The 14,857-nt window shown below is 46.1% G+C and overlaps 1 protein-coding gene across 2 annotated transcripts in view; it reads left to right on the top strand.

Moving 5' to 3' along the window:
* LOC130129961 (piezo-type mechanosensitive ion channel component 2-like) overlaps positions 1–14,857 on the top strand; it is a 203,520-nt gene that overhangs the window by 30,619 nt on the left and 158,044 nt on the right. For both annotated transcript variants that reach the window (XM_056299667.1, XM_056299668.1), the window contains one exon: positions 9,592–9,686. In XM_056299667.1, coding sequence (XP_056155642.1) covers positions 9,592–9,686 — 95 coding nt within the window. The remainder of the gene's footprint in view (positions 1–9,591; positions 9,687–14,857) is intronic.

Below are 14,857 nucleotides of genomic sequence, written 5' to 3' on the forward strand. Positions count from 1 at the left end.
GTGCTGACTGAAGTGACATTACTGACTGAACTGGCTGTACTGACTTAACTGACTTTACTGACTGAACTGACTCTACTGACTATACTGACTGAACTGACTGTACTGACTGAACTGACTATACTGACTGAACTGACTCTACTGACTGTACTGACTGAACTGACTGTACTGACTGTACTGACTGAACTGACTCTACTGACTGAACTGACTATACTGACTGAACTGGCTGTACTGACTGAACTGACTACTGACTGAACTGACTATACTGACTGAACTGACTCTACTGACTGTACTGACTGAGCTGACTGAGCTGACTGTGCTGACTGTACTGACTGAACTGATTATACTGACTGTACTGACTGAGCTGACTGAACTGACTCTGCTGACTGAGCTGACTATGCTGACTGAACTGACTGAACTGATTATACTAACTGATCTGACTGAACTGACTGAACTGACTATACTGACTCAGCTGACTGAACTGACTGAACTGACTATACTGACTGTACTGACTGTACTGACTGTACTGGCCGAGCTGACTGAGCTGACTGTGCTGACTGAACTGACTGTAATGACTGTACTGACTGAACTGACTGTACTGACTGAACTGACTATACTGAATATGCTGACTGAACTGACTGTACTGACTTAACTGACTCTACTGACTGAACTGACTGAACTGACTCTACTGACTCTACTGACTGTACTGACTGAACTGACTGTACTGACTAAACAGACTGTACTGACTGTGCTGACTGAACTGACTGTGAATACTGAACTGACTGTACTTACTGTATTGACTGAACTGACTGAAGTGACTTTACTGACTGAACTGACTGTACTGACTGAACTGACTATACTGAATATGCTGACTGAACTGACTGTACTGACTGAACTGACTGTACTGACTGAACTGACTCTACTGACTATACTGACTGAACTGACTTTACTGACTCTACTGACTGAACTGATTGAACTGACTGAACGGACTCTACTGACTCTACTGACTCTACTGACTGTACTGACTGAACTGACTGTACTGACTAAACAGACTATACTGACTGAACTGACTACTGACCGAACTGACTGTACTGACTGAACTGACTATACTGACTGAATTGACCCTACTGACTGTACTGGCCGAGCTGACTGAGCTGACTGTGCTGACTGAACTGACTGTAATGACTGTACTGACTGAACTGACTGTACTGACTGAACTGACTATACTGACTGAACTGACTCTACTGACTGACTGTACTGACTGAGCTGACTGAACTGGCTGAACTGACTATACAGTCAGTACAGTCAGTACAGGCGGTTTCTGAACTGACTGTACTGACTGAACTGACTGTACTGACTGAACTGACTATACTGACTGAACTGACTCTACTGACTGACTGTACTGACTGAGCTGACTGTCCTGACTGAACTGACTATACTGACTGAACTGACTCTACTGACTCTACTGACTGAACTGACTATACTGACTGTACTGACTGAACTGACTGTACTTACTGTACTGACTGTGCTGACTGAAGTGACATTACTGACTGAACTGACTGTACTGAGTGAACTGACTTTACTGACTGAACTGACTGTACTGACTGTACTGACTGAACTGACTGTACTGACTGAACTGACTGAACAGACTATACTGACTGAACTGACTATACTGACTGAATTGACCCTACTGACTGTACTGGCTGAGCTGACTGAGCTGACTGTGCTGACTGAACTGACTGTAATGACTGTACTGACTGAACTGACTGAACAGACTATACTGACTGAACTGACTCTACTGACTGAACTGACTGTACTGACTGAACTGACTATACTGACTGAATTGACCCTACTGACTGTACTGGCTGAGCTGACTGAGCTGATTGTGCTGACTGAACTGACTGTAATGACTGTACTGACTGAACTGACTGTACTGACTGAACTGACTATACTGACTGAACTGACTCTACTGACTGACTGTACTGACTGAGCTGACTGTCCTGACTGAACTGACTATACTGACTGAACTGACTGAACTGACTATACTGACTGTACTGACTGAACTGACTGTACTTACTGTACTGACTGTGCTGTCTGAAGTGACATTACTGACTGAACTGACTGTACTGACTGAACTGACTTTACTGACTGAACTGACTCTACTGACTATACTGACTGAACTGACTGTACTGACTGAACTGACTGTTCTGACTGAACTGTCTGTACTGACTGAACTGACTGAACTGACTATACTGACTGTACTGACTGAACTGACTGTACTTACTGTACTGACTGTGCTGACTGAAGTGACATTACTGACTGAACTGACTTTACTGACTGAACTGACTGAATTGACTTTACTGACTGAACTGACTCGACTGACTATACTGACTGAACTGACTGTACTGACTGAACTGACTCTACTGACTGTACTGACTGAACTGACTGTACTGACTGTACTGACTGAACTTACTCTACTGACAGTACTGACTGAACTGACTGTATTGACTGAACTGACTGTACTGTCTGTACTGACTGAACTAACTGTACTGACTGAACTGACTATACTGACTGAGCTGACTCTACTGAATGAACTGACTGTACTGACTGAACTGACTGTACTGACTGAACTGACTGAACTGACTCTACTGACTGTATTGACTGTACTGACTGAACTGACTGAACTGACTCTACTGACTGTATTGACTGTACTGACTGAACTTACTCTACTGACAGTACTGACTGAACTGACTGTACTGACTGAACTGACTGAACTGACTATACTGAATATGCTGACTGAACTGACTGTACTGACTGAACTGACTATACTGACTGGACTGACTGTACTGACTGAACTGACTGAACTGACTGTACTGACTGAACTGACTGTACTGATTCTACTGACTGACTGTACTGACTGAAATGACTGAACTGACTGTACTGACTGAACTGACTGAGCTGACTGTGCTCACTGAACTGACTGTACTGACTGAACTGACTTTACTGACTGTACTGACTGAACTGACTGTACTGACTGTACTGACTGAACTCACTGAACTGACTGAACTGACTGTACTGACTGAACTGACTATACTGACTGAACTGACTCTACTGACTATAATGACTGAACTGACTGAACTGACTGTACTGACTGAACTGACTGTACTGACTGAACTGACTCTACTGTCTATACTGACTGAACTGACTGAACTGACTATACTGAGTGAACTGACTATACTGACTGAACTGACTCTACTGACTTTTCTGACTGAACTGACTGTACTGACCTAGCTGACTGAACTGACTGTGCTGACTGAACTGACTATACTGCCTGAACTGACTCTACTGACTGACTGTACTGACTGAGCTGACTGCGCTGACTGAACTGACTATACTGACTGAACTGACTGTGCTGACTGAACTGACTGTACTGACTGAACTGACTATACTGACTGAACTGACTGTGCTGACTGAACTGACTCTACTGACTGAACTGACTATACTGACTGAACTGACTATACTGACTGAACTGACTCTACTGACTTTTCTGACTGAACTGACTGTACTGACTTAGCTGACTGTGCTGACTGAACTGACTGAACTGACTGTACTGACTGAACTGACTATACTGACTGAACTGACTCTACTGACTGACTGTACTGACTGAACTGACTGTGCTGACTGAACTGACCGTACTGACTGAACCTGATGTGTTGGGCTACTGCAGCATGTTGGTAACACCCACGTTACAACGTTGTTGTATCATCCACGCAACAGCGTTGTGTACGGTAAGACCTACTGCAGCATGTTGGTAACACCCACGTTACAACGTTGTTGTGTCATCCACACAACAGCATTGTGTGCGGTAAGACCACGTGTTATCTTCATACCATGTCATTAAGTTTATGCTTTGTTCTATGTACTTGCACCAACCCCATTAGAGTTGCACAGTTGCATGCTCTTGCATAGTCTGGTTGCATGTAGGGTGTCTGGGCTCAGCCTTACAGATAGGGTGAGGAGCTCGGACATCAGGAGGGGCTTGGAGTAGAGCCGCTTCTCCTTTGCATTGAAAGGAGCCAGCTGAGGTGGTTCGGACATCTGATTAGGATGCCTCCTGGGTGCCTTCCTTTGGAGGTTTACTGGGCATGTCCAACTGGGAGGAGACCCCGGGGTAGACCCAGAACTTGGTGGAGGGACTACATGTCCAATCTGGCCTGGGAACGCCTTGGGATCCCCCAGGAGGAGCTGGAGGGCATTGCTGGGGAGAGGGACGTCTGGAGTGCCCTACTTAGCTTGCTGCCACCACGACCCGACCCCGGACAAGCGGCCGAAGATGAGATGAGATGAGATGAGATGAGATGTGAAATAATATGAAGAACATTTGCTAGGTTAGTAGTGAATGCAGATGAACTGCAGCGAGGAAGTCTATAAGTACATGAAGTCACGGTCTGGCAGGTTTCAACAACCAGCCTCAGAAGAAAGGGTAAAATACTTTTAAGTAGCATGTCTTTCTTTGTAGACCACGGTAGCATTGAGACACCCATTTTATCTGCATTTATATATATATATATATGTATATATATATACACATACATATATACACACACACACACACACACACATATATATATATATATATATACACAGAGAGAGAGAGAGAGCATGAAATAGGCTTGTACAGTCTCATAAAGAATTTACTTGACTCATTGGATTATTTTACTCCTTATTTGTTGAGCACTTTCCCTACCGTTGAGTGTTTCTTTTAACAAGGTTTGCTTATAGTTGTTAAATTCATATGGGATTCATGTGGGATCGTATGGGTCAGTGTGTGAGCGTAAGGGTCAGTGTGTGATCGTACGGGTCAGTGTGTGAGCGTACGGGTCAGTGTGTGATCATACGGGTCAGTGTGTGATCGTACGGGTCAGCGTGTGATCGTACGGGTCAGTGTGTGAGGATACGGGTCAGTGTGTGATCGTACGGGTCAGTGTGTGAGCGTAAGGGTCAGTGTGTGAGGATACGGGTCAGTGTGTGATCATACGGGTCAGTGTGTGATCGTACGGGTCAGTGTGTGAGCGTACGGGTCAGTGTGTGATCGTATGGGTCAGTGTGTGAGCGTAAGGGTCAGTGTGTGAGGATACGGGTCAGTGTGTGATCATACGGGTCAGTGTGTGATCGTACGGGTCAGTGTGTGATCGTACGGGTCAGTGTGTGATCGTACGGGTCAGTGTGTGAGCGTACGGGTCAGTGTGTGATCATACGGGTCAGCGTGTGATCGTACGGGTCAGTGTGTGAGCATACGGGTCAGTGTGTGAGGATACGGGTCAGTGTGTGATCGTACGGGTCAGTGTGTGATCGTACGGGTCAGTGTGTGATTGTACGGGTCAGTGTGTGAGGATACGGGTCAGCGTGTGATCGTACGGGTCAGCGTGTGATCGTACGGGTCAGTGTGTGATCGTACGGGTCAGTGTGTAAGCGTACGGGTCAGTGTGTGATCATACGGGTCAGTGTGTGATCATACGGGTCAGTGTGTGATTGTACGGGTCAGTGTGTGAGGATACGGGTCAGCGTGTGATCGTACGGGTCAGTGTGTGAGGATACGGGTCAGTGTGTGATCATACGGGTCAGTGTGTGAGGATACGGGTCAGTGTGTGAGCGTACGGGTCAGTGTGTGAGGATACGGGTCAGTGTGTGATCGTACGGGTCAGTGTGTGATCGTACGGGTCAGTGTGTGAGGATACGGGTCAGTGTGTGATCGTACGGGTCAGTGTGTGAGCGTACGGGTCAGTGTGTGAGGATACGGGTCAGTGTGTGAGCGTACGGGTCAGTGTGTGATCGTACGGGTCAGTGTGTGAGGATACGGGTCAGTGTGTGAGGATACGGGTCAGTGTGTGAGCGTACGGGTCAGTGTGTGAGGATACGGGTCAGTGTGTGATCGTACGGGTCAGTGTGTGATCGTACGGGTCAGTGTGTGAGGATACGGGTCAGTGTGTGAGGATACGGGTCAGTGTGTGATCATACGGGTCAGTGTGTGAGCGTACGGGTCAGTGTGTGATTGTACGGGTCAGTGTGTGATTGTACGGGTCAGTGTGTGATTGTACGGGTCAGTGTGTGAGGATACGGGTCAGTGTGTGATTGTACGGGTCAGTGTGTGAGCGTACGGGTCAGTGTGTGATCGTACGGGTCAGTGTGTGAGCGTACGGGTCAGTGTGTGAGGATACGGGTCAGTGTGTGATTGTACGGGTCAGTGTGTGATTGTACGGGTCAGTGTGTGATCGTACGGGTCAGTGTGTGATCGTACGGGTCAGTGTGTGAGGATACGGGTCAGCTTGTGAGCGTACGGGTCAGTGTTTGCATGCATGGCTGTGAACGTTCTCATTCATCCAGATCATGGTTATCCAAAGGAATTGAATCGAGTGCAGCTGGACTTGGTATATCTTGGTGAAGACATTTCGGCACGAACTGATGAAGCCTCTTGGATAAGACGCGAAACGTCTTCACCGATATATACCAAGTCGAGTTGCACTCGATTCAATTCCTTTGGATGTTTGCATGTAGTGAGGAAGAGACTGGTGTAGGAACATGTTGGTAAAGGTGTCAGATTGCTAATGTGGACGTGATGTCATGGTATTTTGGTAGGGAGAAAGAGCCTGTTAAAAAGTAGTCTCCATATGTACTGGGGTCCTGCTGGCACAGTTTCTCTCATGCTGTGTGGCTGCTGTGGTCTGCTGGAGCTTTGGCGGTGGAACTACCGGTCTGTCGTAGTTGATGACAGCATCAGTTCCTCGTTCTCTGGCTTGTTTCTTTGCTGGGATGAGGTCTGCTCTCTTCTTCTTTAGCAGTTCAAGAAGGCTTCATTTACATAAATTGTAGTGTTCTTGAGGCGAGCTCTCGCCTTGGCAAGAATTAATTCTTTGTCTTTGTGCCTTGGGAATTTCACTACAGTTGGTCTTGCTTTTTCAGAGGTCTGTTTCACTTTTCCAGTGTGGTGGGCTCTTTCAGTTTCATAGACTTTGGATCAATTTTCAGTTTGTTGTTCAAAAACTCTCTGACTTTGTGTTCAGTATCTGACCAGGACTCGCAGACATGGCCCTGTATCACAGCATCAATAATTGCATTGTTTTGTTGACTGATTTTCTAATAAACAGTGTTGGATATGATGTCTTTGCTTTCAGAGCTCATACACGCAGAGGACGGAGACTGCAGTTGTGATTCAAACGAACCAACTTTCTTCTCCATCTCTCTCAAGTCATCACTTTGGGCTCAAGAGACTGAAGGCCGGATTTGACCTCCTGAGCTTCTTTCTTAATTTCATCAATTCTGGTAGTTGCAGATTCCAGAATCACCTTGGTGAAGGACATGAAGTTTGCCTCTTGTCTGTTAAGCATTTCCACACAGAGTAACTCCTGCTGCTCCATCATCTCTCTCATGGTTTCCATAGAGACATAGTCCTCATCATTAGTGGTGTTGTTTTACTACCGCTGTGGGACATATTCACCTGCTGCTGAAGTTGCGCTGGATGGATTTTCAACACTGAAGAGACCTGCTAGAGCCTTGTCGGAGGCTAGGTGCTAGTTTCCTCGGTCCCTAGCCACGGCTACTCGTGACTGACTCTTGATATCCGGCTAATGTCACGGCTATTGTCTGGGCTTGTAGCGCTGTTAGCACCCTACTGTTAGCATGCAGTTATCACTCACTTGCTTGTTATCTTTGCATGACGTGCTTAAGAAATGAGACCTCATCAAAACACCAACACAATGTGAGCGAGGAGAACACGTAAACACATAGTGAACAACAGGTGTAACTGTGTAGGGCGTGAGAAGACCACTCACTGTCTAGATAACACACCCTCGCACACGTAGCATGGTCAGGAATCAGAAACAATTTATTGTCATCTCATTCATGTACTTATGTACACAAAAGAGACGAAGTTTCATTTCTCCCAGCCCACAGCAGTGCAACACAAAAGGCAAAAACACACACCCAAAACCTCCCAAAAATGACACCATCAAAAACACACAAAACCAGAGACAACAAAGCAAAAAAACACTAACAGTCAACTACACAGTCCATTCAGTACATTTGCAACGCAATTCAAAAATTCCACTGTCCAGGAGAACGACCTCCAGCCAGGAGGACTGAGGGAACTGCCAGTCTGCATGGGCTAACAGTTAGCTTAGCCTGCCTTGCTTCCGTGTCCTGTCAGACTGCCCTCGGTGTTTCCTCTTTGGGCACAGCTGCGGTCAGAGCCGTGGTCTTTGGGCCGAAAGGATGCATCAGACCAGGCTCCCTCAGCTGATCCAGCACCAGCTCTCCCAGCCAGACACCTTTGACACACCTCCCCCACGCTCCACACCACGGCACAAACACAGACGGCGACAAAAACACTGCACAGTCGACGCTAGGCGAGGCCGCCGCCAGACCGCCCTCAGTGTTATCTTGGTGTTATCAGAGCTGCCGGTCTGCATGGGCTCGCAGTTAGCTTAGCCTGCCCCGCTCTCCCAGCCATCAAACGAAATCGACGATCACAGACATAAATCCTCATAAAAGTTCTTCACACGATCACGCAAACTCAGATGTACATGTGGACAAAGACACTGCATAGTCGGCGCTGCCACAAACGCGACTCCACACAGCCATCTTCCCACCATGATAAAACCAGGTGTAGATACCACTTGTGGTGTTCATGTTAGCTTTAACCAGTCTGTCCTGTTGCTAACACTATTTGTGTGTGTGTGTGTGTGTGTGTGTGTGTGTAAAGCACCATTTTCTATAATCTCTATAATTTATAGACACTGTAATGAAGGAAAATACCAGGAGAGTGTCTTTCTGGGATGTCGGAGCATCCATGTCGGATACCGTCGATCAAACCACATCTTCAGTTAGCATCCTCCTCCTTCTGACATGTAGTCTGTAACTAAAGTAACTTACTAAAGTAACTGAAGCTCTCCTTCTTGTCCACAGGTTTACAATACTGACTCACAGCCACAGGATTATCGGTGTCTGTATTGATGGACTGCATTTATAGGGCTTTTCTAGTCTACCGACCAGTCAAAGCATTTTACAGTGTGTGCCTCACATTCATACGCTGATGGTGGAGGCTGCCATGCAAGGTGCCGACCTGCTCCTCAGGAGCAGTTAAGGGTTCAGTGTCTTGTTCAAGGACACTTCCACACGCTCTCTGTGGGAGCCGGAGGTCGAACCAGCGACCCTATAATTACTAGACGACCCATTCTACCTCCTGAGCCATGCCTCCCCTAAAGGGTGTGGACTTAGTGGAGTGACCACTGAGTGTCTAATGGTCATGCTTCTTGATGTTTGTGTCTTGGCAATATGCTTGACATGTCAGTGAAAATCCACCTCACTGCAAATAGCTTTTCAATGCTCTGCTAGCAACTGCAGGAGCCACCACTTCTGTTTAAACACACAGCATTTTAGCCACGCCCACTTATGTTTAGACACACTGCACTTTTTAACCACGCCTACTTCTGTTTGGACACAGCACTTTTAGCCACGCCCTCTGCTGTTTAGCCATGCCCACTTATTTTTAGATACACCTGGATATTTTACAGCTGAATATTTCTTTGCGTGTTGTAGGTGTGTATTCTTCATCTCCACTACTTCCACCAGCCTTTCCTCCAACTGACTGACCTCAAGACGGTGATTACCACACATACCAGCCCTATAACCAGGTAACACACACACACACACACAAAGCTTGACTTTTTTTTTTCACTTTTCTCACTGCCATACCAAAGGTGCCTGATGATGATGATGATGATGATGATGACCTTTATTATGTCCATGGCGAAATTCATAATGTATAATGTATAAATTAGTGTGCAGCATCACAGTGATGTACTGTAAATACTGTACAGTCGTTGTGGCAATTATTTAATTCCACTGTGAGATTAAATGAGGAGTGAGACAAAAACCTCTTACAGTGTTGTTGCACGGTTTTAACACATGTTCAATAAATGACGCACAAGCTCAGATGCTTGTGCATGCCCTGATCTCATAGCCCACCATCTTTTCCCATGCAGCAGAGCAACGCCTGTTGATCACACTGGTATGTACCCAGAGTCTCCTTTATCATGGAGAGGAGGTAGTCTCCACCACAGTGGTGCGTACTCAGAGTCTGTCCCTCATCCTGTCATGGAGTACACACTTATCTGGGTGAACTGTCCTCCTGCTGGGTAACACAACTTGTTTATTGTTCCAAGAGGTCATCTCCCTTTGTCCTCACCTACTGCCAGGACCCTCCAGGACCGCTTCTTGTGACACCCAAGGGCTTTCACACCTCCCTCTATGATCAGGCCCATATAAGGAGAGGCACATTTAACACCACCCTTGGAGCCCGCAGGCATCCATTCACACCTTGTTGTAACTTAATAGATTACATGATTGAGATTGATTGATTGAAGTTCATTGAAAGCTGTTTATGTTGTTTACAGTATTTACATTATTTACAGTTAAAAAGAAAGCGTTAAAAATATATCTTATTTGTATTACATTTGATATATTGGAGATGCATTTGTGTTGGATTAGTTAAGATACTGTTAAGAAACTACGACTACCAGAATGCTTTGCGAGAAAGTAAAAGTCAACCATGCTACAAGGATGCCTGTTCTGTTCGGGGGAAAGCAATGCCAAGTGAAAATTAGTGTAGCTCTCGAAAGTTTTAATGTTTTGATTGATTGCACCACCTTTTTTTTCTATAGAAAGATGTTTTTGTTTTATATCCGTCGTCCTGCCATTTTTGGAAGGGAGTTTATACTAGAATTTTTTGGTGCTGAAACCCGGGAGTATGAGCCTTGTGGATGATAATGAAAATGCAGCTGCAGCTGCTGAAATGGCTGAAGACGAACTTCGAAATGAAATGGAAAGAATGAGATAAAAGCGGGGTACCATCAGAGGTGCTACTATATGAGTTTTGAATCAGATTGACTTCGAAATGGTCAAGCCAAATCCGGATACTGATCACTTGAGCACTTTATTGGACGTACTGGGCGTTAAGGAGGACAGTTTGTTTGACCTCGACCGTGGAATAGAGTGGCTAACTACATTGGATGACATGGAGGCCGAGATTGAAACTGCGGAGCAGTACAGAGAGTGCATTATCATAACAAGGAGCCGTGCACAATGCATGATAAGGAGCAAGGAAGAACTGAACCCAACGGCAGCACCGCAGAGGGTGAGCGATGATAATTCTAATGACTCATCTAGATCGTCAGCACAGAGACGATCAGTAAAGCTACCAAGGTTGGTCACTGACAAATATAACAGAGATGTCAGTATATGGCAGGAATTTTGGAGCCAGTATGAGACTGCTATTCATAAAAATTGTGCACTGTGCAATAGAGAGAAGTTCACTTACCTGAAAACATGTCTCACTGAAACCAGATGGAAAGGCAGTAGCAGGACTGACCTTAACAGATGATAATTACGATAGCGCAATCACTTTGCTACAAAGTCGATTTGGAAGGCAGGATCTAGTGATTAGTGCTCACATGTCAAAGCTACTGAATCTAACTCCTGTGAAAAAATCCTCTGATGTGAATGCATTGAGGCAGCTATATGATGAATGTGAAATTCAGATTAGAGCTTGGAGTCACTGGGTGTAGTGCAGAAACTTACGGAAGCCTGCTATGCCCAATCTTACTGCAGATGAGTCCAGATGACATAGCTCTTGAATATAGTCATCAGAGGGGAGTGGATGATGAATGGAAGGTATCTGAGATAGTCAAATTCCTACAGAAGGAGGTTCAGAGCAGGGAAAGAGCACTACAAATGACAAAATCACCCAACCAACAGAAATCAGAGAGCAAGCCATGGAAACAGACATGCTCATCCAGTGAAGCGAAAATCGAAAGACCTAGCATGCAATCTGCTGCTGCCCTGCACACAACCAGCCAAAAGATACACAACTGTTTATTCTGTGACAGTGCAGACCATAAATCAGAACAGGGCCCAGACCACAATGTCGCTGAACGCAAAGACAAACTAAAGAAAATGGGGAGATGCTTTATATGCTTAGGACAGAAGCACATTGCCAAATTCTGCAAGGTGAAGGATGTATCATGTGCAACATGTGGAAGGAGACATCACATTGCTGTGTGCACTGGCAAGAAAGATGAGGAACAACCTCCCACCGCTTCTGAAGATGCTGTTGTCCTCAGTCATTCCTCATTCAGTGAAGATGAAACCGGACAGACAGAATACTGTGCTGCTACTAACAGCTAAAGCATGGGTGGATGGCCCAGGGGGCAGAAAGATAGCTCGTTGCTTACTAGATGGAGGCAGTCAGAGGAGCTTCATCCATGAAAACCTTGTGAAGAGCCTGAAGTTACCAGTAATCAGACAAGAGACACTTACCCTTCACACGTTTGGCTCCTCTGTCCCTACAATGTCACGATGCAGCACAGTGAAAGTCATCTTGGGGAATGTCTGGGACACCCAGCAGAGAATTGAAATAGAGGCTATAGAAACCTCGCAGGTGTGCTCAGCAGTGATGAAGGTTCCCGGTGCCCAGATCCAACATGAACTCAAGAGAAAGGGACTGAAGCTAGCAGACTTCCCAGGAAATGAAGATGATCCTGAGCTCTCCATCCTCATAGGAGCAGACTACTACTGGCAAATAGTATCAGGCAGAGTGGAGAGACTGACAGAGACTTTGGTTGTATTGGAGAGCACCTTTGGATGGTCCATGCAGGGAACAGTGTCCATGTCAAGTGTCGCCGAGGCAACATGCATTTTAATCCCCATTGATGAAGACACACTTGTCTCCAAGCAGCTGAATGCATTCTGGGAAATTTAGTCTCTGGGTATCACAAGCGAGAAACCACAGAACCCAGCTGAAGAAGAGGCTCTACAGATGTTCGAGAGAACAACAACCTTCAAAAATGGGCGATACCAGGTGGAGTGACCATGGAAACCAGAAAGAACAGAACTCCCAGACAACTACAGAATTGCCAAGAAAAGGTTTGAAGGTTTGAAGAAAAGACTACAGAAAGATGTTACATTGTACAGCAGGTACAACGAAGTAGTGGAGGGCTACTTACAACAGGAAATAGCAGAGGATGTGCCAAAGGCTGATGCAAGTGCAGACAACGTGAAATACTACTTACCTGACCATGCAGTACTCCAAGAGGACAAGGTGACAACAAAACTGCGAGTAGTGTTTGATGCTTCATCCCATGAAGATGGCTATCCCTCCCTCAACGACTGTCTACTCACAGGACGCAACCTGAATCCAGACATCCTCAACATCCTGATTAAGTTCAGACAACATGAGCTTGCCTTTATGGCAGATATCAAGAAGGCTTTCCTGCAGATATCCCTAGCGGAGAAGGACAGAGACGCCGTGAGATTCCTGTGGCTCACCGGCCCACCAAAGGGAGAAGAGGATGAAGAGCTGTGTGTGCTGAGGATGACCCGAGTGGTGTTTGGAGCTTCCCCAAGCCCATTCTTACTTGCTGTTACAATCAGGAGGCACCTGAAACAATATGAAACAGAACATCCACGAGTTGTAGAGACACTGAAAGAGTCACTCGATGAGAGGCGAAACATCTTCACGGATATATACCAAGTCCAGCTGCACTTGTTTCAACTCCGTTGGATAACCATGACCTGGATGAATGAGAACATTCACAGTCTATGTAGATGATTGTATTGCAAGTTCACACAATATTGAAGAGGCTTACTCTGTGACAACAACTGCTAAGCAAATGCTGTCGACCGCAGGCATGGACCTCTGCAAGTGGATGACGAACTCTCCTGAGCTGAAAAAGAAATGGGAGGAGAGCGAAACTGACCACATGATGGTGCCAGAGACACACGGAGCAGTGCTGAAAGTGTTAGGCTTAGTGTGGAGACCAGAAACAGATGGCTTCACGTTTGACCTCAGGCCGCTGATGCGCATTCTAAAACAGAAGGAGAATACAAAGAGGAGTGTTTTCCAGTCGGCTGCACGCAACTGGGTTCCTGACTCCCTTCACAGTCAGAGTCAAGTGCATGTTTCAAGAAATGTCGGAGAGAGGACTCTCCTGGGATGAGAAGCTACCACCAGATGTGACTCGAGAATGGCAACAGTGGTGTTCCGAACTACCTCAGCTACAACTGCTCACCATTCCAAGGTGGTACACAATAGACAGGCAGCCGCAGAACAGCCACAACCTGAAACTACATGTGTTCTGTGACGCCAGTGAAAAGGCTTGCAGTGCTGTAGCTTATCTGCAAGGTGAAACACGAGACAGAGAACTTACAGCGAGCTTAGTCGTGTCCAAGTCCAGGGTAGCCCCTCTCAAGAAAATGACGCTGCCACGTCTGGAGCTCATGGGAGCTGTGATTGGAGCGAGACTAGCCAACCACTTGATGACCACTCTGAAAATGGAACAAAAACACAACAGAATGTGGACGGATTCCATGATTATGCTGCACTGGATTTGCAGTGCAGCTCAGAAGTGGAAACAGTTTGTCACAAACAGAGTGACAGAGATCCAGTCCTTGACCAACCCAGAGTCATGGTCACACATCAAAGGGAGGGTAAATCCAGCTGATCTCCCTACCCGAGGACAGACTGTTGAAAGCCTGATACAGAGCCAGCTATGGTGGAACGGACCTGGTGTTCTGATGTCACCCAATCAGCTAGAGAAGACTGATGAGGACCATATTCCAGAAAAGGTGAACACAGAACTCAAGTCCAGTCACAAGGTCACTATACAGCTCACTGCAAATGACACAGACATCCCTGAACCAGTGTTTGAGCTGTAAAGATACAGTAAACTGAAAAGAGTCTTTAAAGTGACTGCCTGTATTGAGAGATTCATAGCCAATGCTCAAATGAAAACAAAGACACAAGGAG

This window comes from Lampris incognitus, chromosome 19 (genome assembly GCF_029633865.1).
Source record: "Lampris incognitus isolate fLamInc1 chromosome 19, fLamInc1.hap2, whole genome shotgun sequence".
NCBI lineage: Eukaryota > Metazoa > Chordata > Actinopteri > Lampriformes > Lampridae > Lampris > Lampris incognitus.